Below are 25,135 nucleotides of genomic sequence, written 5' to 3' on the forward strand. Positions count from 1 at the left end.
AAAGCGCCTAAGCTTCATTTAGCCCTAGCTTTCTTATGAGTTTTCCTATGTCATATCGACACCAGCTTCACAGTACAGGTAAGATCGGGCCTAAAAAGTTCAGCCAAATCCTACCCAGGCCTGCAAGAATTAAAGCTTGATACAGCCCGAGCCCGACATATTAACTTGATTTGCAGGAACGAGCTGAATCAAACCAGAATTTCATCATTTTGTGAGGATTCTGGAGGAGAGGTGATTTATCATAGCAAATTAAAGCCTGTCTTTTGTAACAAAATCTAAGTGAAACAAGACTGTTTAACCATTTTCATATTTTATTATTTGTGTCTGCAGATGGTACATTAATCAACAATTTTCCCTCATTGACGGATTCTTTTTAAGGGTAAACAATAAAATTCAAGGTGATTTTCACCAATTGAAAACTGTTCCATTAACAGCAGCGGCACAAATCTAGTGCGGCACTTTAAGAGAGCGAGAAGCAGGGAGACGAAGAAAACCAATGCCAGGTGTATTGTGAAAAAAAAGGCAACGAGAGAAGCCCGGCCACCGAAATACTTGACATTTTAAGCCTGGCCCGACCTGAAATGTTGAGCTCAGGCTGAAATTCTTACTTATACTTCATAGTTTGGTTACAAATGAACACAAAATATATAGCATATGAGAGGACTGTCTACATATTCTTTAATTTGCTTATGCTTAGAAAATGCTTTCATTCAAATGCTTTTTATTTGAATTGGCAATATACAGTTTTTTTTAACTAGTACCTTGCTTTTTTTGTCTATGAAATATTACTTTTGTAACCCATAACATGTTTTGTTAAAGGAACACTAAGTAATTTTGCTGTTGTTGTATTGCATAGATGTCATTCATCCATTATCTGCACCGCTTATCCTGAGTAGGGTCACGGAGGTGCTGGAGCCCTTCCCAGCTATCTTCGGGCAGTGGGCAAGGGACACCCTGAACCGGTTGCCAGCCAGTCGCAGGGCACAGAGACCGACAACTCACACGCTCATTCACACCTAGGGACAATTAACCTGACCTTATTTTGAAATAAGGGAGGGAACCGGAGTGCTCGGAGGAAACCCACGCAAGCACAGGGAGAACATGCAAACTCCACACAAAAAGGTTTGATCTAACGACTTCAGAACTGTGCCGCACATGTGCTAACCGCTGCGCCGCCGTGCTGCCCTGCCGTGCTGCCCTGCCGTGCTGCCCTTGCACAGATGTCGACCTTAGCCAATTGCTCCCCTTATTATTGGTTGTAATTCCTCTTATTAAAAACAATACACAGCCCCTTTTTACTCACAGCAAGACGGACTCTGTGGAATAATGCCACAATATTAGCAATCTACGATGATGACGTCTGCAACCAGTCACCAAAATGATCCTTATTACTGTACATCCAACTGGGCAAGACAAAATCGTTCTAACAAAAAACGTTTAAAAACAAAAACGTTAAAAAATTGATACGCCGTACACAATTTATCAAAAATGTACAAAATAGAGTATGGATTGACAGGTATAGTGTTGTGCAGTGCAACTTAAAACAAGTACTATTAAGCAGATTATACTCGACTCACAAGCTGAGTCTTTTTGGGGTACCTATAGCAAGATGGTGGAAAATCATGTCAGCCCCCTCTAGGAGAGCCTCGTGTGATGTAAAATGAATGCAAAATTCTTTACCTCTGAACATTTTTTTAAAATGTACGTTTACATGATAGTTTTTGCTTATTATTCAAATTGATAGTTGGTTGTGATAGGTATTTTTTACCATGAAGCCGCAATAAATAATACACAATTTCCCTTTAAGTTTTGGCTGTTCAAATTAATTGGGAACAAGATACCGAGCAACAAATGAAACACTTAGTTTTATGATTTCGCATTAATGAGTGAGATCATTGGATAACGGATTACCCGTAGCCAAACATCTTCAATCTTACAACTCCTCACAAATGTATAATGTAGAATTAGTTAATATTACTAGTTATCTTTTAAATTAATCTGAAAATCATTGTTAAAAAACAATCCAAACAAATTATTCCTTTATTGTACAAAAACATTCCAAGTTTCAAATATTCAATGTAGAAAATGTACCCCACAAAATGTATGATGCATTAACTGTTAGGGAGTGAATTGTGCAGAAAAGGGGAGGTACTGTAAAGGATTGGTATATTAAAAAATAAAATTGGAGCTCCAATGTGAAAAAAGTGGAAACATTTTTGAAATTCGAGAATGATGCTGTCAATACTTGTTAATTAATGAAGTTGTGCAGATTTTACATGCATATACAGTGAAGTAGGCCTACTCATAGCAAAATGTTCATCATGCCCCTTCTCTGAAGACTTCAGCACAAGCATTTGCCTGGATTTTCTAAAGGTAGCCTGGCTGATATGCACCCAAAGTCCCTAGAGGTTGGTATCCGAACTTCAAAAGCATGCTACATTGTGACGTTTTGGTCAAGAAAGCGAGCAACTTTTATCTTTGTCCTTAGTAGCAACATCGTGAGAACGTTTGCGTCTGAAACTGTCCCTCAGTCCAGATCGAGGTGACTCTTCTTCTGCTAGTTTTGCGCCTCCATTTTGTCGCAGCTGTGGCGGCAGAGGTATGGGCTGTCCCAGAAAGAAACCCTCTTGCTCCGAGTCAGATGAGGACGAGCACGTGGAACACGAGTCATCGTGCCTGCGCCGTCCTGACCCCGAGCGCAGGATGCATGGCGGGCCGTTGTTTTCTCTCCCATCCTCAGTCGCAACGAGCTTACGGCTTTCAAACAGCCGACTGCCAGGCGAGGTCGGGTGATCAGATAAAATGCGGTCTTGATTCCACCCTCGTTGCATACTGGCTGTTTCAGAAGAACCCCCATCTGGCCAACACAAAAGGATATTGATCAAAAATCAACACTATTGATTCTAATTGGGGTGTAAATCAAGGACTAACAAGGTCAGAGAGAGTTCCTTCCCCAGGGCCATCACTACCCTTAACAAGAGAGCAAGACGGTAAAAAATACATACCGTATAATTCCGACCATAAGCCGCGACTTTTTTCCCAAGCTTTCAACCCTGAAGCCTATGAAACGATGCCAGAGGCGCCCGAGCAGTAAAGCTATGAGTGAGACAGGTGGAATATATATATGTGTCAAAGAAGACGCAAGTTTCATGTACCTTTGCGCTTTGTGCGTGAATAAAACTAGCACAACAGACCCTCACCACGTAAAGGAGTCAAACGAAAGGGAAGGGAAGGGCTAACTACTATGTTAGCAACCATTTTACAAGTCTGTTTATTTGTACACAGGAATAATGTGGTGGAACGAACGGATTACAAAAAGCAACATCCAATAAAGCAGACCTGTTTACAGCGGATCTGTTCGCATTATCATGTCTTTTGGAGTGAATATTTTACACGGCTGGATTCTATGGATCATCCTTGATGTATCAAAGCCGTTTTGCGGACATAGAAAGAAGTTAAAGACGGCTAGGGGACGTAATGTCGAGTTACGCTGGCTTTATATTGTTCGGGTATCTTGTTTCGGACTGATAATGATGTTTTTCTGATGAATATATTTTAAAACAGTCATCTTATCTTGAATCCCAAGAGTTTGCACTTTCCAATGATATGTGGCATGATGTATTTCAGTGACAGGAGACATCATACAGACACGTATTTGTTTATCAAAAGACCGGGGGGTTCTTAGAACGTTACTTATTAACGTATAGTATTAAAACTCTTTCTGTGTACCATGTTTCTTTGTAAATATCTAATGTTTCAATGTGGGCACATGTGGCTTATAAACAGGTGCGGCTTATGTATGTACAAAATGTATTTTCCTTTAAAAAATGCACTGGGTGCGGCTTATAATCAGGCGCACCTTATGGTCCAAATTTTACAGTATCTTGCCGGATGTATATGGGTATAGTATTGAAACTGGGGATTTTGATTGGCTTTATCAACTTATTTGGGTACTTTGTTGCTCTTAAATGTTATTGAACCATTGTTACAATGCATTTACAAGAAATACATTGTTCATATTTTCTTTTGCCTACTTATCCGGACATTCTTTTTATATTATTTATCTGTTTCATAGTGTATTATTTGCCAATAGATGGTTATTTGCCAAATGATGGTACGGTATGGTGTCGTTTACCCGAAAGCAAATTTTAAATGGCAACATGAAAGAATATAAACTACAGAGCGACCATAACACACCATCTATTTTTTTCCCTTAGAGGTATGACGAAGACTAAAAAAATCCAGCCCAGCTCAAGAGTATACATTTCATTTTTTTTTCTTGGTGAGGAAGGTGATTTTGGCTGTCTGACAATGAAACTTCTTGTGTCCGAATTACTGTTGAGTTCAAATTTGGATCCTTTTCCTAGTTTTTTTTCCCCTGTTCTGTCTCACCTTTGAACTGTTCCTGTGCATGGTGTGTCTGTGCAAGACCAAGGGTACCAAAATTTAAACAAAATGACTACTCGTAGACACAGATTCAAAGAAGACAGCACTCATATTGCCCAATCACAGACGTCTTCAAAGGGCCTAGCAAGAGAGATCACATATCCTCACTAGGGTCGTCGGGGTGCTGGGGCCCATCCCAGGCATCTTCGGGCAGTGAGCAGGGGACTGAACTGGTTATCAATTACTCTTGGCCAAAAGATTCATGGCAAGGGGGAATCTTCTTGCAGATGCAGCCAAACCCACCTTCCACTTGGTCTTCCTCCTGAGAGCTGTTTTGGTTTTCTGGCTGCTCTCCGTCCTCTTCCTCCTCCACAGAGTAGCTGCTGCTGATAGGTTCTCGGAAACTGACCCTTGCCTTCCCGCTTCGAGAAAGCGGCGGTGGCGAGTTCGGAGGACTGTCCTCTGCAACGATGTTTCGAGACTTGAATGGCAGCGGAGGTGGCCCGGAGGTTGTTTTGGTATATGACACTGTTTGTGGAGTGCCTAGACAAAGACATCAAATGAGGCTTCGGCAAACATTTGACATGGATCACTTGAGGACACTCACTGTCCTTGTTGGCCTCCTCCAAGTTTGTACAGTCATGACCGGTCGATGTTCCTCTTGAATGTAGATTTGAGGGAAGATGTTCACAGTGTTCTTTTTCAAGGTCACCAGAAAGTTGGCTCTTGGCATCAACTGGCAGTAACGTGTCACACGGAAGAGTGCTGGGCAATGAGGGCCCAAGGCCATTCCCTCGATGGATGTGTGGCAGCGGTGTATAGGAGCCTCTTGAGTGGCCAAAACCAACAGTGGAGCCAAGTCCATTTTCAACTGGGGTTGAGCACCTGATCTCTGAGAAAAGACGGACATGCGGGGGGGAAATGAAGTCAACCAGCAGAAGACCGTCTTTTCAGCACTATAAGGCGCACAAGTTTATTAGGTAATAGACTTTGTTAGAATTATTTTCAGACACAAGGCGAATTGGAATAAGAGGCGCATGAAATTGATACTACAGGAAAAGCTTCTGTGTTTTACCACAGGACCACCAGTGGTACAGAACACATACAAAAAGGCATTAGACCTTATCCCATCATCATACTATTTTTACTCGCAGTGCTGCAACACCTATTTGTGTAGTGCATTCTGATAGGTTACAAAGTCTCCATTTCTTCACCTGTGCGTCAATAACCCTCTTGGTTTACTATGTATGCGTACGTGAGAGTTTGGATATTTTCTTTAAAGACCGTTTCTCTATTCTCATTCATCAGAATGTACTATGCAACGGAAATCAAAGCATAAGGGCTCAGATGGATATTTTAACACATACAGAATAGAAAAAATATTTAATTTTTAAGGACACCTCAAAAGGTGCACCCTGGCTTTAAAGGTGGTGTCCATAACTTCAAAATTATTCTACTTGCTGATGCCAGCCCTTCTTTTTTCATCTTTTTTGCGGTTTTAGTTGGTATTTGGACTGTACTTGAAACAGTCCTTTTTCCTAATTTCACCAATTTCATCCTTGAATAAATGAAAACAACCAGACCTCGCCTTCTCCGTTCAGCATAATGCTTTGAGTGGCAGAAAACACGATGATAAAAACAGATAGGCACAGTGAAATAATAAATATAAAGGCTCTTTGAACCCACTTGGTTATGGTTAACACATACTTCATAAATACAATATTTAACTTTAAAACTTTTAAGGACACCTTACACTACTGCCCACCTTTGAAGAATAAAAGTACTGTATAAACATTTTAAAATGTTACTTTACAAATAATTACTGTCCAATAATAAGGGGGGGTACAGTTAAGCCAATCAGAATGCAGAACACAATGCAAAACCGTGAGTTCACAAAAATACAGCAAAAAAATAAAAAAAAGTAAAAGTAAAAAAAACCCTGATTTTCATGTCTTCCAATAAAAAAAGTACATAAAAAAAAAATGATGAACCAAAATGATTAACCTGGAAAATTTCCTGGGACACTGTAACAAAAACTTTATATTGTCACTTTAGGCAACATAATTTAAGCGTTTAAAAAAAAACATGAGATTTTTTTATTTTATAATATTTTGAGGAGACAGTAATATGCCTTTAGAATTTTTGAGGAAAAACGTGTGCATTGGTTCAAAAAACATTTTGGAAGGCATATTTAAATACTTCCTACCCGATAAGGGTTCGCCACCCTCTCTTGGTTGTAACGGAGAGCCGCATCGAAGTGGCTGGCGTGGTAGGACTGGCCGGCAGCGCGCTTGCTGCAAAGGCCTGGAACAAGAATCTGAGTGGTAGAAGTCCGAGTGTGCGGGGTCCTCCTTGAGCGAGCAGGCCCGGGAGCAGAAAATTAGCCCCCGTCTGGGCAGGAAGGGGCGACCCAGCAGAGGCAGGCGGCAACGGGCGCAACGGAAACAAACCTCGGCCGCATGCCAGCGTTGGCCTTCGTAGGTCATCTGACTTTGGCCGATGCCTGCGACGGGATTTGGATCGTTTTGGGTAGAGAAAGAAGACAAAAATCTGGAGCAGCGGTTTCAAACTAGCGGCCTGGAGGCCGATGGCCCCCGCCCTAATATGAAAGTTTATAAATACACAATGTCTATTATTTAACGACTCATAGTGGTAGAAAGAAACCCCATAAAATATATTCAGAAAATAGGCAATACACAAAATATAAATGAGGGTGCATTTTTCAAGTACTCGTAGGTCCAGAATTTTGCATTTATTTTACAAAAGATGAACCTCGCGTAGATGTACAGTTGGTAGTAGTTTGTATTTTTCAGTACTTGTTTTTGGTTCCATTACAGAATACAGCGACTTCTAGTGGTAAAATAATACGCACTTTTCCTTTAATGTAAGTATAAACTGTGGATTCATTTATTAATGATTAATTGATTTATGTTCATATTAATTCTTAATGTTTTATTTTTCATTTATAGATCTTCTTTTGTGAAGCAAACTTAAAAAATAGCTATTGGACAACTGTGGAAAATATTTTCTTGTGAGAAACACGATTTGGCCCAACCTTACCCAGACCATAGCTCCGGAAGTCCGTAAGTTTGAGACCCCAGGCTTAAAAAGACAGTGTGTGTGATTTGACTACTTGATGTAGTGCAAAAGAAATCGAGTGCTAAAAAGCACAGGGAAGACTACAAACTGTAATTTAAAGTGACCAAACCACACAATTTTTCTTCTTATTTTATTGCCAAGCCTTTTGCAAGGTTTTTGGACAATTATGTCAGCCCCCTTAGGTGAGGTTCATGATACTTATGAGTATTGGAAAGGCACATTTAAGAGTTTATGCCTTTTTACTTATTTTCAAATTATATTGTTTTTTTTTTAATGAATGAAAATAGTTTTATCGAAAGGAGGCGCTAAATAATACACACTGCCCCTTTACCACATGAGTTGCTATTCAGTAATTATAAAAATAACTTATTGCTTAAGAGTTTCATTTAGTGACTGGTAAAGCCGAACCAGCCTTTCGCTATATTATATATTTTGCATTTGTGTCGGCTTTTATGTACCGATTTGTTGTCCGCAGGTGCCGCAGTGTTCTGCAAAGAGGGCTTCATAGCAGGAGCAGCAGTAGGGCCGAAACTCCCGCATGATATAACGCTGACCGCCCAGCGCTGCCTCGCACTCAAAGCAGCTGAAGTGCTTCATGTGCCAGAACCGTCCTTCTGCCTCCGTGCATTCGTCAGCAAAGATGATCTTAGGAGGACGGCACAAAAGAATGCAACGTCATTGCTAAGTTGTAAGGTGGCGATATTAACACTAGTCTGATTGACATCATAATTTTAAGAAGGGAAAAATTATGGATGAATGATCATGCCATATCTAAATTGACTTTAAAACTGAATCTATATCCATTTCAATGTAATCCACACTACTTTATAAATATTGATTTTTTTGTGTGTTTGTAAGTGACTTTTAGGCTCTAACACGGCTGAACTGTTATTATGAAAACATACACATCCAGTTGTACTTTAGGCCTTCACAAGTGTAAGTTTGGCACCAAAGCACCCCCAATGAAAACTAACAAAATCGATGAACGTCTGCTTTTGTTCACAAGTGGCTCTGGAGATGCAATTACTTCTTTAGCGCTACCTTGTAGCTCCCGGGTGCTTTTTCAACAAACTACAGCCCCAACAACCTCACCCAAGTGAAATGCCCGGCAACGCTGGGCCAATATGCTTGTGTAGAATAAAATGTATAAATAAATACCTAAAATATGTGATTTGTAAATAAATTCAAACAGAAACAAATAACATCATACCAAGTATATGACATGAATGCCATTTTTTTCATATATTTGTACACTCTGTTCTTTATTTTGTTCTTTATTTATTTCAATATAAATTTTGTCACAACAAAATGTTATTTAAATGAGGAGCCAGCCCAGTTGCCTGAGCTTTTCACTTATTGGTTAATCAGTGATGAACAAACCGGCTATAGGTGAAAAGCTTAGCCAGTTTTACCCGCCCCCAAATAAGACAAAAATACACGAAAAAATTAAATACCGAAATAAATAAAGTTAAAGTTTATACTTCAAGGATTTCGACCATCCAGTTTGTTTTTTAATCTAACCGCCGTGATAAACGAGGGTTTACTGTATGTAGTATAATCAGGGATTACAAGATTTATTCATGTGTTCATTTATTTATATGGACAATATTTGAAGGTGTATATTTACATAGATATTTATTCCTACATATGGCAGGATTGATCCCCGATTTACATGGGGTAAGGAATAATCAACATTTTTTTTTTTAAATGTTCTGCCCCCAATGGGCTATGTGCACTCCTCATTGCAATTTCCTGGATACTTTGTTTTGACAGACGATAATCACCTCGTCACAGGCTTGGCAACGGGGTTTGAGTCTCTCGGCGTGATGCCGGCCGCAGTAGATGCGCCTGTCCTGGTGGAAATAGATGAGGTCGACCAGCAGCTCACTGCAGCAGGCGCACTGGAAACATTGCGGGTGCCAGCACGCACTCTTTCCAGCTCGACTGGCAAACACGGCCACGTTGCCGCCGCTGATCTTTCCATTACACTGCAAAAATAGATTCCACTAACAGAAAGTCGACTGATTTTTTTTTTCTTTTTGCTGCAACTCCGTTCAATTCAAGGGGCTCAAAAATGGCACCCTCCTTTTCTGTCATGTCTAAAAAGGAACGGCATTTCACCTTTGGGAAATGAGAAGATTTCCATTTTTTGGTTTGCTTTAAAGAATAAAAACAATGAATACTTGATTCATCCAAAAGGCTTCAGGCTTCTTATAATCACTCTCTTTAAAGGTGGGGTGCACCGTTTGAGAGGTCCTTAAAGAGTTGAAAGTAAAATATTTCCTCTATTAAGTATGTGTTACTAAGGCACCAACCGACTATCCTGCGGAGGGCTAACAACTCACCCAGGAGAAACACACTTTGTTACGAAACTGACCAGAGAAAGAAGCCGGACTGACCAACACGGTAACGGACCCCAGCCTGCCCCCGACCAACGAGTACGGATCGATCTTCGTCATAAGACCCGTGTCGCCACCTGGAATGTCCAGACACTCCTTCGCCCCGGAGCTGCCACCCTGCTGTCCCGAGAGCTCTGTCGCTATAACATCACCATGGCAGGGCTCTGTGAAGTACGATGGCAAGGCAATGGTGAAACAACAGCTGGCAACCATTGCTACATCTGGAGTGGCCCCGAGAGTCGGACCGGCCTTTACGGTGTGGCTCTTGCCATTCCAAAAGCCCTCCGGAGGTCCCTCATCAGCTGGACACCAATAAGTGACAGACTACTGTCTGCTCGATTCCTCCACCATCACGGCAAGATGACAGTGATCGTCGCCTACGCCCCCACCGATGTCGCTGATGAGGATGCGAAGGACGCGTTCTTTGACCAACTCCACCAGGCTGTCAACCAAGCCCCACCACACGACGTCACCATCATCCTCACTGATGCCAACGCCACTCTATCCAGCATTGATCGGTCCCCCGGCTCACCTGTCGGCACCACCTTCGTTGACAGCACAACAAACGACAATGGCAACCGCCTCCTCCTCCTCTGCCACCAAAACAACCTTTGTGTTGCTGACACCTGGTTTCCCCGGAAATGCATCCATCACTGGACGTGGTACAGCCCAGATGGCAGAACCAGGAAGGGATTGGACCACATCCTGATATCACGACGCTGGAAGTCGTTTGTAACCAACTGCCGGGTGTTCAGAGGAGCACAGCTTGGCAACACAGACCATCGTCTGCTGGTGGCCCAGCTCAAGCTAAAGCTCCGAGCCAACCAGCACAAGACTCTGCCTCGCCCCGACTCCTCCCGACTCAGCGACCCCAACATCGCCAGAGACTTCAGTTGCTCCATCCGCCGCTCTCTTGATACCCTGGCTCCTGACAAGCTGACAGACTGGGCGGCCTTCAAGGAAAGTGTCCTCCAGTCTGCTCACAATGTCCTCGGACGCCCGCGATCCTCCCCGAGAAAGCCCTGGATATCAGAGAGGACACTAAACATCATAGACCAGCGGCGTGAGGCCCGACTCCGAGGCGACCTCACAGAGTATCGGAGACTGAATCGCCTGCGCAATGTGGCCATTGCTGAAGATAGGGAGAGGTTTTGGCAGGCAGAAGCCCAACAGCTTGAGTCCGCGGCCAACAACAACAACATGAGCCGCGTATTCAGTCTACTACGCCAAGCCCGTAGCGGCCCACACATAAAGACAGCCCTGGTAAAGGACTCAGACGGCAACCTCATCATGACAGAAGCCAACTGCCTCGAGCGCTGGAAGGAGCACTTTAGCCTCCTCTTGCAGCACAGCACCATCCCGGCTGATCCCACCCTCCTACGGGCTGCGAGCACAGCACCTCCTAACGACACCTGCTGCACAGACCCCGTAACACCCGAGGAAGTGAGAGCTGCTCTGAAGAAGCTGAACACCAAGAAAGCCCCCGGCATCTGTGCCATTACCGGCGAGATGCTCAAGGCCGGCGGTGATGGCATGGTGGAGTGGCTAACCCGCCTATTCAACCAGGTGTGGGAATCGGAGCAGCTGCCCACCGACTGGACCAGAGGAGTCATCTTGCCCTTCTGGAAATGCAAGGGCGACAGGCTTGTCTGTGGAAACCACAGAGGCATAACCTTACTCTCCATCCCGGGCAAGGTCTTTACCAGGATCTTGCTCAGCCGTGCCCTTCCAGCAATCAGAAGCTGCCGCCGTCCCCAGCAGGCTGGCTTTATGCCCAACCGCTCCACAACGGACCACATCTCTGCCGTCCGTTTGCTGATAGAAAAGACCCGTGAATTCCGTAAAGATCGCCATCTATATATCGGATTCATTGATCTGAAGGCCGCCTTTGACACCGTCTGCCACTCTTCACTGTGGAACATCCTCCAAGCTCTCAGAGCACCACCCAAGATCATAGCCCTGTTCAAGCTGCTCTACAGCAACACAGAGAGCTGTGTCCGTATCAACGGCATTGACTCCGACTGGTTTGCTATCTCCAGCGGCGTTCGCCAAGGCTGTGTGGCTGCTCCCGACCTTTTTAATTGCATCATCGACCATCTGATGTTCAGGGTTAGTGAGCGCATCCCCGGAGTGTCTTTCGGCAACTACCACCTGACTGACCTGGAGTATGCTGACGACACCATCATTCTCAGCACTTCCTACAGCCAGCTGAGAGACGCTCTGGGCATTTACAGCGAAGAGGCAGCGCGGCTTGGCCTGCAAGTGAGTTGGACGAAAACCAAGTTCATGTATGTCGGTGATGGACCAGATCCACCTCCCATCCAAATTGGTAGCGACATCGTAGAGCCTGTCAAGAGCTTTGTATATCTGGGGTCCATGGTGACAGACAATGGGGACCTAAAACCAGAGATTCTCCGCAGAAGAGCCCTGGCAGCATCTGCTCTGCAGTCTCTCTGGAAACCACTCTGGCGGCACCAGACCATCGCACGCAAGACGAAGCTCCGCATTTACAACCTCGCCGTACTCCCTATCCTGCTTTATGGCTCAGAAACATGGCCCCTGAACGACACCCTGGCCACAAGAATCGATGGTTTTGATAGCAGGGCTCTCAGAACCATCGAGAACATCAGGTGGCCCCAGCGAGTCTCCAATAAAGAGCTCAGAGCCCGCACGTGCCAGCCCCAAGCATCTTCCTTGGTCGCACAACGCCGCACCCGCTGGTTTGGCCATGTCCTTCGTCTACCACCAGACCATCCGACACGAGCCATTCTCCAGTTTGACCCAAAGGCCGCAGGCTGGAGACGACCACGAGGGAAACCCCGCACTCGATGGCTCGACGTCGTTGCGGGCGACCTCCAACAACACGGAGTTGCCGTAGAGGATGCAGAACAGCTGGCACAAGACCGCCAGCATTGGAAAAACCTGGTTCATCTGGTCGGCTCAACGCACAGGGACGGGACCCCCCGACCTTCGCTGGAGCAATAAGTAAGTAAGTAAGTACTAATGCCCATCCGAGTTTAAAGAGCCTTTATATATTTTCCCTACTGCGCCTATCTGTTTCATTTTATTCTAGCAAAGCTGTTCAGGCTGCGAAACACCTTAGGTAGAAGGAAAGGGAGGGGGAGATTTAATGCTTGTCAGCACTTATTTTTTGTTAGTGTAGCATGGAAATTGTGAGAGTAATAAAAGGCCTGTTTCAAGTTCAGCTCAAACACCAACACAAGCCCCAAAAAAAGGATTTAAAAAAAAATTATTCATTCGAGCATGTCTAACAAATACACGCGCACCATAAGGAGCTTGACAGAGGTTGCAATGATGACTCGAGCCAGAAGATGGGTTCAGGGAGTAAACAAGTTCAAAATTCTGTATAGCACCTTTAACCTCCTAGGACCGGGTCTCCACATGCATAGACATAAATGCACTGGGTCTTAAGAGGTTGAGTTGGCTTTCTAGTTGAAATATCACATATGTCAAAGTCAAGGATGGAGGCTGGATGTGGCTTGCAAGGATTTCTACAATTTGAGATGATCTCGATACACCTGTAATTGTGTATCTTTTTCACTGTATGTTACTATTTGATTGAATTTCAATCAAATTAAAACATTCCATTTTGAAAACTGTAAGTTACTAATGGTGCCTTAAAAATACCGACTTCTTTCCTTAACTGTTCATTTTAAGGGGATTTTGTTTTTACAGAAAAATTGTCTTGAAAATTAAATAATACTCATCTCATTAGCTGCACCGCTTATCCTCAGTAGGGTCGCGGGGTTGCTGGAGCCCATCCCAGCAATCATCGGGCAGTGGGCAGGGGACACCCTGAACTGGTTGCCAGCCAATCGCAGGGCACACAGGAACAGACAACATGCTTGCTCATTTACACCTAGGGACAATTTAGACCGGCCAATCCACCTGAAATGCATGTCTTTGGAATGTGGGAGGAAACCGGAGTGCCCGGAGGAAACCCACGCAAGCACGGGATTAAATAATACAGATAAATCTAAAAAATATATTTATTCATTTATATGAGGAAGAAAACATTGAGAAGGTTGGTAATGGAGTTTGGAAGAGTGTGTGATAGGCGGAAGTTATGTGTGAATGTTGGGAAGAGTAAGGTGATGAAGTGTTCCCGTGATGGAGTGGGCATGGCGTTAAAAATAAGGTTGCATGGACAGTGCAGGAAGAAGTTGAAAGCTTTAGGTACTTGGGTTGTGATGTGGCTGGAGTAGGAGGAATGTAGTGCGAGGTATTGCACAGAGTGAATTAAGGAAGCAAAGTTTTGGGTGCTCTGAGGAGAGTGATGAGCAACAAGAGTATGAGTATGGATGTTTAGAGGGGACTGTATGAGAGTGTGATCGTGACGACTGTGTTGTGTGGTGTAGAGACTTGGAGCCTGAACGCAGATTTGAGAAGGAAATTAAATGTTTTTGAGATTAAGTGTTTGAGAAGTATGTTAGGTGTGACTGGATTGGAAAGATTGAGAAATGAAATCGTGAGACAGAACTGGAGTAGTAGTGGAACTGAGCAAGGGTGTAGATAAAAGAGTACTCGGTGGGTTTGGACACATGGAGAGGAGGGATGAGGAGCGAATGTTGAAGAGGATCTACAGAGCAGAAGTAAATGGAAGGAGTCCAAGAGGAAGGCCGCGATTGACGTGAATGGATGGTGTTATGAGTGCACTGCAGGAAAGAGGTCTAAATCTAGTGGAAGTTAGAGTTCTTGTTCGGGATAGGAATGAGTGGAGATGTGTTGTAAAATGATAGTGGGATGGTTGGACGCGTTGTAAGGGATGGGCAGGGCACCTGTATGATGTGGCAGGGGTAAACCAGGGAAAGCTGTCGGGCCCTGCTGTTGAACAGAAGAGTGTTGTGTCACCCTGACCCGAGGGACACGGCCGCTTTTTTGTGTCCCGTCTCATCTGGAGTGACGAAAGCATGACCAGTTTAGGTGACGAGGTGCCTAACTGGTTTGGGTGTTTGGGCATTTGGGTTGGCCATGGTCCAAAAATGTTTGTGTGTGTTTTTTGCTATTTTTTCCCCCTTTTTTATTTTCTTTGTTATTGTATGTGTTTGTCTTGCTGTTGGTCACCCCTCTTAAGGGATACGACCAAGGTAGATAGATAGATAGATAGATAGAGATAGATAGATAGATAGAAACATGATCATATTGGAATAATTTAGTTAAGTTTTTTGTTGGTTTAAATTCACCTAATGTGTCATTTAAAAAACAAAAACATTCTATTAATCCGGACCTCGGCTTGTAGCCATTTTTTATATTTGGCCCCCTGTCCATTTGATTTTGATACCCCTGATGAAGCACTTGAGAAAAATCCATCTCTGCTTACACTTCAATTAGCAGCTTTGAGAAAATTAAGGCTGCTCCATTTTGTACACATGACCATAAAATGAGAAAGCGGCTGTACCTGCTCACAGACAGCCCCAGCCATGGTGAGGGGGAAGAGTCTGACGACACCTCGGCCCACATTGTCGCGTTTCCGCTGCTGGCTGAACACACGCAATTCTCTTTTCTCCTCTTCATTTAGAGAGTTGCAGTAGTGTGGCTGTCACATCAAACATGCGGAAAACACAAGTACGCGTTTGAGTCAAACTGCAAATTGAAAAGATCCCTACATCCAACGTAATGACGATGAAAACAAATATACAATAGTTTTATTACAGATCGTCTAAATCATAAATAGTTGAGCCAACCTCACTGTCATGTACAGGAAGTTGGTGCAGCAGTTGTTTGAGTCGGTATCGTTCCCCCACACTGTTGACAAAGGGCACCCGGTCTTCCGGCAAGTTGCTGAAATACTGATAAACCTACAAGACAGAAACGCCCGAAAATCGGGAAATCAAAGGATACGTGTTTGCAAGGAATGAGAGATTTTTATACCTTTCAAGTATACGCCAAAATAAGCAATGTTTTCCAATACGATGATTTGATTTATTTTTGAGACCAAGATACCAAGTGGTAGCCTGCATTGGTCTTTATTTCAAGAGGACGCTGTGTAATATTTGACCAAAAAACAAAAACAAATGCTGACTTTAAAAATTGAGGTAAGATGCTTGAGGCCCATAAACCCAGAAAATTGGTTTCTCGTTGGAGACATTCAGCAGTAACAGAAACAGAAAAAGGAGAACGAAGGTCAAATACTACTGAAGCACTTTTCTATGTCAAAAAAATAAGGGTTTTTTATTTTTATGAGCCTTGACCCCATAACTTCTTTTTTTTACTATAAAGAAGAATCAACTTTCAGATGAGAGTCAATTTGCTGTCTGACCTGTTCCGGCTTGAGTCCGGGTGGTACCCAAGCGTACTCCTCTGATGCACAGCCCGAGTCGTCGTCGGAGATGGAGTGTCTTTGGAAGTCGGACACCAGCTTGGCCATCATTTGATCCACCTGGCCCGGCGTTGAACGCACGGCGTGTTCCTCTCGCATGCATTTACAGTGCACGCAGATCTTCCTGCCGATACAATCACACCAAAGGTGCTAAATTGTTCTACATTATTGCTATTCCTTTATCATACGTGATGGTCGCTAATGCAGTGTTTCTCACCCATTTTTGAGCCAAAGTACATTAAAGTAACAAAAAGAAGCAGTCAGTTTGAAAATGGTTGGAGACCCCCTACTCTGATTGAATATCAATGAATTACTAATCAAACGTTTCAACCTAAGATACGTTCTAAGCACATTCTTTTCATTAATGATCAATGTGGGTGACTACCACATATTCAATACATGTCCACAACAAAACGACAACAAACAAAAAGGTATTGTTTACTAATCGTACACCTCGAACACTGGTCAAAATGAAAATAAGAGGGGATAAAGTGTTAAACGAATACAATTTTTTCAAACCCCATAACGGACACACTGTAACCATTTGTAAAAGTCAAAAGTCTTTGTGGGAGTTAGAAGATGCAATAACAGCAAGGGCGGAAGTCAAATTTACCTTCGACATCAAGAAACACATTACACATTGTTCCCTTTTGCATGCCAAGGACAAATGGAAAACTCATGAGAGGTCTTCTTAAAAAAGCCAACAGATTGTCAGATGATTTAGTATATCTATCACGCTCAGGCACTGCAACTCCATTTGATTTTAATCTCATCATCGTTTTACCGCTTGCATTATGAGCACAACGTCATTTGTGCAGGAAAGCAGGTCAGTGGCCTAAGCCTGAAGATGGAAGCCGTAATCTCCCCTCAGCCTTGTCCTTGGATGCCACATCTGTCGCCCGGTGGGCGGGCTTGTGGCTGGCCAGACAGTAACAGAGGGGGTTTGGATGCAAACCCACTGGCATTAAGTATTGCATCTCCTTTGAAGAAGAAGCTGCCAGCTATTACTTGTACCTCAAGTTGGTACAAATTGCTTTACACAGGCACACATATACACATAACTGACTTGTACTAAGTTGCAGCACAAATCACCAAATCTTATATACAGGATTGTCTCAGAAAACCATAAAATGTTATAAAGTACTTTTTTTTTTTAAACATAAAAAGGCAAATGTCACAAATTCTGGATTCAATGTCTATTTTTGTTTCAATATAGCTCAACAAGATGAAAACTCAAATATTCCACTTCAAAATATTAAATCACGAAAACGTATAGTACTAGTACGCTGTAAGCTATAATTAGCAATACAAAAATAATAAAATGCTGGCAATATTTCAGTTGATTTGTAATGAATGCAGAATGTATGAAATTGATGTTTTCCTAAAGAGACGGTATTATTTAGTGGTTAAAAAACATAATTACAAAAATATATTAATTTGAATAAGCAAAAATACCCAAATTACTTTATCATATAAACATGCATTTGTCAAGAAATTTGTATTTATTTTACTTCACCATGAGGGAGCTGACATAATCCGCCATCTTGCTGCCAAGGGTACCCACCCCCCCCAAAAAAAACCAACACCCCTCAACCCGACTCCCCCCAAAACAAAAACCTTTTAAATAGCTGGGCAAAAAAAAAAAAATTGAAGAAAACTTGTGTGTTTCGGTCACTTTAATCTTCGTCATTTGTAATCCCCCCTTTGCTTTGTAGCACTCGTTTTTGGTTGCACTACACAATACAGCAATATCTAGTGATCAATGTTACAATACCCCTTAAATGTTATTACAGAAAATACCATTATCACAAAATTCTAATTTTCCGAGCCAATCCTGTGCATACTTCCTGCTAAACCTATGATTTTATTCAAAAACAATACAAAGGTTTTTACAAGTCCAGGAAGCAGCCAGCAACGGGACATTCGTGTCAGTGGGCAGTAAGGCGCAAAACATTGTTGCTGGAAAGTTCAACTCGCATGCACAACTGTTTTCCGATTTCTACAAGCAGTGTGCATCAAGATTTCGTCCATAAAAAAAATTGTGCCATGGCTCAAAGAAAACCAAGTTTTATGCAAATAAGGAAAACTACAGAGAGGAAGTTTGACCTCGCAAGTGAGAAAAAAACAAACTTCTAGCCATTGGCACAATCGGTGCGGAAGACCTTAGGGGAAAGGGGTGTCTACCTCCATCCATGGACGCGAAAGCCGGGGCACTGGTCTCCACATCGCAGGCAGGGCTGCCCTCGGTCGGGGTCCTCTTCCTCCTGCCACAAATGGAAAAATCAGCTCACTTTTATACTGAATGTTGCCATCCAATGTTTTTAAATGACTCACAATATTTCAATGCAAAATGACTGTAATATATTAAAGGTTTGTTAGGTTTGCGTGTGGCAGCGTGCACTCGAACGTTTTGGAGCTGGTCGGAAGGAAGTTGAAACAGGATGAGAGCTGCACCCTTCCCTACTTTTTCCCCTTTAATACTACAGTCCTTCAACAAGAACACCCGTTCTAGCTACACCATTTACTAGCTACACCATTTACTAGTTGGATAAATATGCTGTGGTCATTTCTCACTCGTAAATTGTTTAAAAGTGCTCTAAGCAAATGAAACAATGTTTTCCAACTTTGGACTTGCATTGAACAGAAGAAGCTTTCAAATGAAGAAACAAGCTTGCTCATCCTTGTAAAGACACACGTCACATTGTAATTGTAGTACACAGTGCTTGGAAGCAGACAGATGGGCAAAGCAATAAAACAACTTGATGTGTTGTTTGAACAGGATACTTGCCATACTTCCACATACCTGCTTGTTTTTACCCGTTTGTATGATGACTACTGTCAAAAATGCTGTTTGCCTGCAGATCAAAATTGCTTTTGTAGTTCCTTTTACTGTAAAACTGACTGTTGCAGCTCTGACCACTCACTACTAATTCAAAAAAAGACATACTCGGTTCTGTTAGTACATGGCAGATTTCTTGTGTCATGCATTTTGCTCTTAATTGCAGAAACCCTTGTTATAATGCAGAAATGTGTGGTTTTTACAGTAATGCCCAGGAAATTGAGAAAGAAGAAGCAATGCTTCCAATGGACTGTATCAATTGTAACGGTAAATCCAACACTCAATCACTCTTCTCAATGCATGATATTGATTTTAAAAAGCAACTTTTTAAAAAAGAATCTCGTTTTTTCCCCATAAGAAATTAAAAGACAAATGTTTTTTTGTATCTTAAGATGTACCGCTCAACAGAACTAAAAATAAGTCCATTTCATTGCACAATATTCTAATTTATTTTAATTTACAAATGATTGAATCTTAGTGTGTCTTATTTCAATGTTGTTCATGCCAATAATTCTGAAAAATTTGTGAATGTAAGAAGTTTCTTTCACTTACAAACTAAAATCATACGACCAGTTTTAAATGTGCTAACCAGGGGTAAATATTAACTTCAAAAATTTACTTTGGTATTATGGAAGGATATTCTGTACTAAAGAAAGAATTAATCAATTCAAGAGATAAAGATCGATAGTCAGCCGAAATGGATCGACTAAATAAAATTATTTGTTTTCATCCATTGGGTGTTTAAAACTTCGAAAGATTTTTCTTTCGTTGCATATTAATTTGTAAATGCAGTTGTCTAATAGTCAGTTGAAGTCACTGATTCACTGTAATTTTCCAAGTGAAGATAACTTGTTCAGGAAATGAGTGAATAAAGTCAATCTGGACAGAAATACTGCAACTGTGTCAAATATTTGAATATGACCAAAGACCTGAGATGATAATCACAGGAACCGCAATTTTATAATATTTTTCTTTTCTCAAATGTCTTTACTTGAGAAAGAAGAAAACAGTGTTTCGTTGATCTCTTTGAAGTGTGCAACCCACCCACTCTGTCCATTGTGCTCTTGTAATGGTCCACAACATGATCCATTAGCATGTCAGACTGATGACAGACAGCAGCTGTTCCACTCCTAATGGTGACACGCTAAATACATGCATTCAACACTGCAAAACATCAGGACTACAGGAAGTGAACCAAAAGTCGCGATTACAAAACCTCTGTGTAGAATTTTAACTGACTCACATTGATAGCTGGACACCAGGGGCTTGCTTTGTCACCAAAAAGAGAGCTGACAAGTAAAATGACACCGAGACACCGACCTTGTATTGTTGTTTTATGACTTGGAGGTACAATGAAAGACCCACATGAAAAGGGATGTCTTTGCGCCAACTCAATCAGAGTTTGCTAAGAGGCAAAAGAAAAGGGTCCTTGTAAAACAAATGTAATAAATTGAAACAGGTAAAAATAAATTGTGGACTAAACTCATGCGACTCGCTTAAAATGCAAACAACAAACCTCCAACAGTCCCATTTCCATATTTTAGGACCAAACAAACGTGAAGTCAAGTAAAAAGGAAAAAAAAAACAGTTTCTTTTAGGTACACGTCTGTAGCAAATGTTTCACAGTTTTCGGAGCATATATTGATGTACTTACGGTATGGGGAAAGATTGACACTCTTGCAATCTTAATGTATCATCTCATGTATACTGAGCATGATTCTAGAAATGTGTTCATCTTGGGAAAAAACAAAAAACACACAGACAACAAACTGTTTCAAGTTGAATCCAGAGTCATTTTCAAGTGAACGTTAAATATTAAAGACGCTGATTAATGAATGAGCGTTGTCTCTTTACGCATCATTGAGGAACTGCTCAAGTACCACTAATTGAATTGCTTGAACAAAAGCAGCAGTCATCTTATCCGGTTTTGAGGAGGGCAAGGGTGTCCAAACCACAGTGTGGGGGCTGGTAAGGGCCTACTGTCGCTGTCTTCCAGGGTGTGCACTTTAATAATAGTGAAAAATATTGAATTAAATGTACCTTTTAAATGTATGCTATTAACTGGATCAACGCCTGCAAAGAAACTTTTAAACTTTTCAATTGTGATTGACGGACAACTGAAATGCAAGAGGAAGTATGAGAAAGAGCTGAGTGTATCAGAATTAGGATTCCTTGGGACAAGTACTCAACCAGTGAGTTGACCATCACTCCAAAGTTATATTTTAAACACAGCTAAAATGTTTAGTTTAGTTTTTGGTTTAACAAAGATGTCATTTGTTATTACATTTTCCAAAGAGGCATTCATATTTTTAATTGATCCCCCCACAACAACAAAATTAGCTTATAACACATATTTTGGTAAAAATACAAAAATAAATGGTGTGGGTAAAGAATTGATGGATAAAGCTTTTTTTTGCTATCTTAAATGTATGCCCCCTGGTCAAGATCATATTAGCTGAGGTGGAATTTTGTTTTTGTGACCTCATACTCATTAAAAGGGATTTTTTTTGTTACTCAGACTAAAGAACAGATGCTTCTTTTAATGCTTGGGATATGATGTACGCTTTGTAGAATGGAACTCAATGACTCACAGACAACTCAAGCAAAGATTGCTGCCACAATAATGATGGTTCAGTGTTTGGTTTACTATCTGCCCTCTTTTACATACGTTGACTTCAGCGCAGTCTTGTGGTCAGTAGTGCGTCCGAGTCAGGAGCATGGAAAAATATGATGCACTGTGTACTTTCTTATGGTTGGTTGATTGGTTGGATCACTTAACCACTACTTTTACACAATTTAAAACACATCCATTTACAAGATTCAAAATGACACTTCTCTCATTTCAGCTTGAATAAATGAATGGTCTTTATTGTCATTATAAAATAGTACAATGAATTTGGAGGGCTTCTTCTTGCAGTGCAAAAAGTGATGGAAAGAGTGGCTGGCTAACTGCATGCTAGCATAGGGTTGAGCCCAATGTGACCCATTTGAACACAGGTTTTCTAAGAGGTGTAGCTCCAGGTCATTTGTTCCATGGGTAATGCATTGGTGAGATACAGGCTCTACTCTGCTTGTAGTCGTGATGTTTGTCGCATAGCCACAGCCACCAGCATGTCTCTTCTCTGACCCGATTATAATCCACGGAGCACCCAGGGGTTTCCCCAATTTGTCTGTCATGTTGTATCAATGTACACAACCTCTTGTCTAGTGTAGTGGACAAAGGCTAATGTATGAGTGGATAGGGTCCGAAGACAAACGCATTTAAGGTACACAAAAAAAGGCACTGAATGGGATGGCCAAGAGCCACTGCGTCTGTGCGCGCCACCATATCTGATCAATTGTAGTAAGTCTATCTATCTATCTACCTTGGTCATATCCCTCAAGATGGGTGACCGAGAGCAAGACAAACACATACAAAAACAAAGAAAATAAAAAAGGGAAAAAGTAGCAAAAAAACACACACAAACATTTTTGGAACATGGCCAACCCAAATGCCCAAACACCCAAACTAGTTAGGCACCTCGGCACCTAAGTTGGTCATGCTTTCGTCCCTCCAGATGAAACGGGACACGAGAGGGCAGCCGTGTCACTCGTGTCAGGGTGACACAACAGACTCTTCTGTTCAACAGCAGGGCCTGACAGCTTTCACTGGTTTACCCCCGCCGCATCATACAGGTGCCATACCCATTTCTTAGAATGCGTACAAACATCCCACTATCCTTTTACAACACCTCTCCACTCATTCATATCACCAACAAGAGCTCTAGCTTCCACTATATTTAGACCTTTTTCGTGCAGCGCACTCATTACACCATCCATCAACTTCAATCGCGGCCTTCCTCTTGGTCTCCTCCCATTTACTTCTGCTCTGTAGATCCTCTTCAACATTCGCTCCTCATTCCTCCTCTCGATGTGTCCAAACCAACCGAGAACTCTTTTATCCACACGCTTGCTCAGTTCCACTACTACTCCAGTTCTGTTTTTCACAATTTCGTTTCTCAATCTATCCAATCTCGTCACTCCTAACAAACTTCTTGAACACATCATCTCAAAAAACATTTAATTTCCTTCTCAAATCTGCGTTCAGGCTCCAAGTCTCCATACACTATACAACACTCGGCTTGATCACACTCTCATACGGTCCCCTCTTAACATCCATACTCATACTCTTGTTGCTCATCACTCTCCTCAGAGCAACCAAAACCTTGCTTCCTTGATTCACTCTGTGCAATACCTCGCACTCTATTCCACCAACTGCAGCCACATCACAACCCAGGTACCTAAAGCTTTCAACTTCTTCCAGCACCTTTCCATGCAACCTTATTTCTAACGCCATGCCCAATCCACCGCGTGAACACTTCATCACCTTACTCTTCCCAACATTCACACATAACTTCCGCCTATCACACACTCTTCCAAACTCCATTACCAACCTTCTCAGTGTTTCCTCAGAATCAGCCACAGGCGCTGTGTCATCCGCAAATAACAACTGACTTACCTGCCACACCATTCCCCTGTTATCGATCATCTCCTTACCTCTGCCAAATACTCTTGCATTCACCTCTCTCACCACACCGTCTATGTACACATTAAACCACCAAGGTGACATCATACACCCCTGTCTCACACCATTAGACACAGGGAACCACTCACTTGTCTCACTCCCTACTCGTACACATGCTCTGCTGTTCACATAAAAACTCTAAATGCGTCCAACAACTTTCCACCCACTCCATACATTACCATCACTTAACATCAATTGTAGTAAGTACTTATATTATATATATATATATATATATATATATATATATAATATATGTATAAACATATATATTCATAGACAAAATGGGGCAGCACGGCGAATGGGTGGTTAGCGCGTAGCCCCACGGTGCGGAGGCTCAGGGTTAGATTCTAGTTACGGCAGCCTTGTGCGGAGTTTACATGTTCTCCCGTGCCTGCGTGTGATTTCTCCGAGCACTCCGGTTTCCTCTCACATTCCCCCAAGAAATCGCCTTTCACAAATCGTTTTCTGCCATCCGGAAGTACCTTGACACTTGTTTAAAAAATATATATTTTGAAAAGTTTGCATATTATTTTGAAAGGGATTTATGACGTCACACATTAAGTTACACCCTACTCAACCCGGTCACGCAAATACGGAAATCTCAGGGTCATATAAACAGAAAATTAACTTTTGGTTATCTTTTCAGTTTCTTTCAAAGTGTTTAACAGACCAATGCAGGAACAAAAGTTGTAAATTTCCAAACTTGCCGTTTAAAAAGCATTTATTCCAATGAATGAAATCTCATGTTTTTAAGTTGTAATGTATGAGAGGGGAGAACTTACCGAGCGGTTGGATCGTCGCTTTTTAGACCCAAACATGACAGAGAGAGTTCAGAAAAGCAGTCGAATATCCATATAAACGAGAACAAATGTGAGACATACGTAGACCTGAGAATGTTCAGTCTATCTGATAAAAATAAATTGTATTTTTGTTGCCACCAAAAGTACTTCGAAGCTCCCGAAAGCCTTTTGCTAATGACTTTGGAAACTAACAAGCTCCCGTGACACAGACATACCTTTTCGCAGCCTTTCAAAGGCAAAACCCCACGCGAATAAATATTAATGTTTATGCAAATTCACGCAATACAAAAAGAAAACAAACACCTTTAACAAGTTTTCAACACGAATATAGCTATTTAATTGATACCCTTGGCGATTCAAAATAGTTTGATAACATAGGCGGAGCTTTTGTTTTGAAGGATTGCTCTCAAAGTTCTTGTTATCCCGATTTACCTTCACCTTTATTTTTGAAGTGAAGTAGAGTTTAATCGCGGACACCAAACTTGACTTTTCTATTTTTAACACTTATTACGACCACCAAAACCAAACATGGCTACTTCTTGTGTTTTGAAAAGGAAAAAAACACTCACCGTATTAAGGACTCGCCACAGATGTCCTATGGACGTCAAGCCAGTGTTTGAAACAAAAATGTAAACGTACCTGTTGCAAAATAAGGCCATCCCCACTATTAAAACAATGTGAAGACAAAAAAAAAATCGCACGAACTCT

General features: G+C 41.9%; 1 protein-coding gene and 1 long non-coding RNA gene across 6 annotated transcripts; one reads left to right on the forward strand and one right to left on the reverse strand.

Annotated features, from left to right (window-relative positions):
* The first annotated feature begins 3 nt into the window (after positions 1–3).
* Positions 4–8,823, forward strand: LOC148370094 (uncharacterized). Of its 2 annotated transcripts, XR_015850084.1 has the most exons (6): positions 4–78; positions 177–231; positions 331–379; positions 7,224–7,270; positions 7,356–7,469; positions 7,961–8,823. It is a non-coding gene; the product is annotated as an uncharacterized LOC148370094 (long non-coding RNA). The 2 variants fall into 2 exon arrangements; XR_015850085.1 differs by lacking the exons at positions 7,224–7,270; positions 7,356–7,469; positions 7,961–8,823 and adding an exon at positions 452–631.
* On the reverse strand, positions 2,023–25,111 carry prickle3 (prickle homolog 3). Of its 4 annotated transcripts, XM_088332426.1 has the most exons (12): positions 24,997–25,111; positions 18,409–18,488; positions 16,165–16,348; positions 15,590–15,703; positions 15,304–15,441; positions 9,270–9,473; positions 7,944–8,130; positions 6,837–6,889; positions 6,593–6,737; positions 4,994–5,278; positions 4,690–4,929; positions 2,023–2,857 (listed from the first exon to the last, which is right to left on the reverse strand). In XM_088332426.1, exons 1-12 carry the CDS (start codon positions 25,084–25,086, stop codon positions 2,454–2,456), a joined length of 2,124 nt encoding a protein of 707 aa, XP_088188552.1. In that variant the 5' UTR covers positions 25,087–25,111; the 3' UTR covers positions 2,023–2,453. The 4 variants fall into 4 exon arrangements, with proteins under 4 accessions (XP_088188552.1, XP_088188550.1, XP_088188551.1 ...); XM_088332424.1 differs by having other exon boundaries at positions 6,593–6,889; positions 24,997–25,108; XM_088332425.1 differs by lacking the exon at positions 24,997–25,111 and adding an exon at positions 24,410–24,617 and having other exon boundaries at positions 6,593–6,889.
* Positions 25,112–25,135: the final 24 nt, after the last annotated feature.

This window comes from Urocampus carinirostris, chromosome 3 (genome assembly GCF_059441175.1).
Source record: "Urocampus carinirostris isolate Australia breed hairy pipefish chromosome 3, RoL_Ucar_1.0, whole genome shotgun sequence".
NCBI classification, from domain to species: Eukaryota; Metazoa; Chordata; class Actinopteri; order Syngnathiformes; family Syngnathidae; genus Urocampus; species Urocampus carinirostris.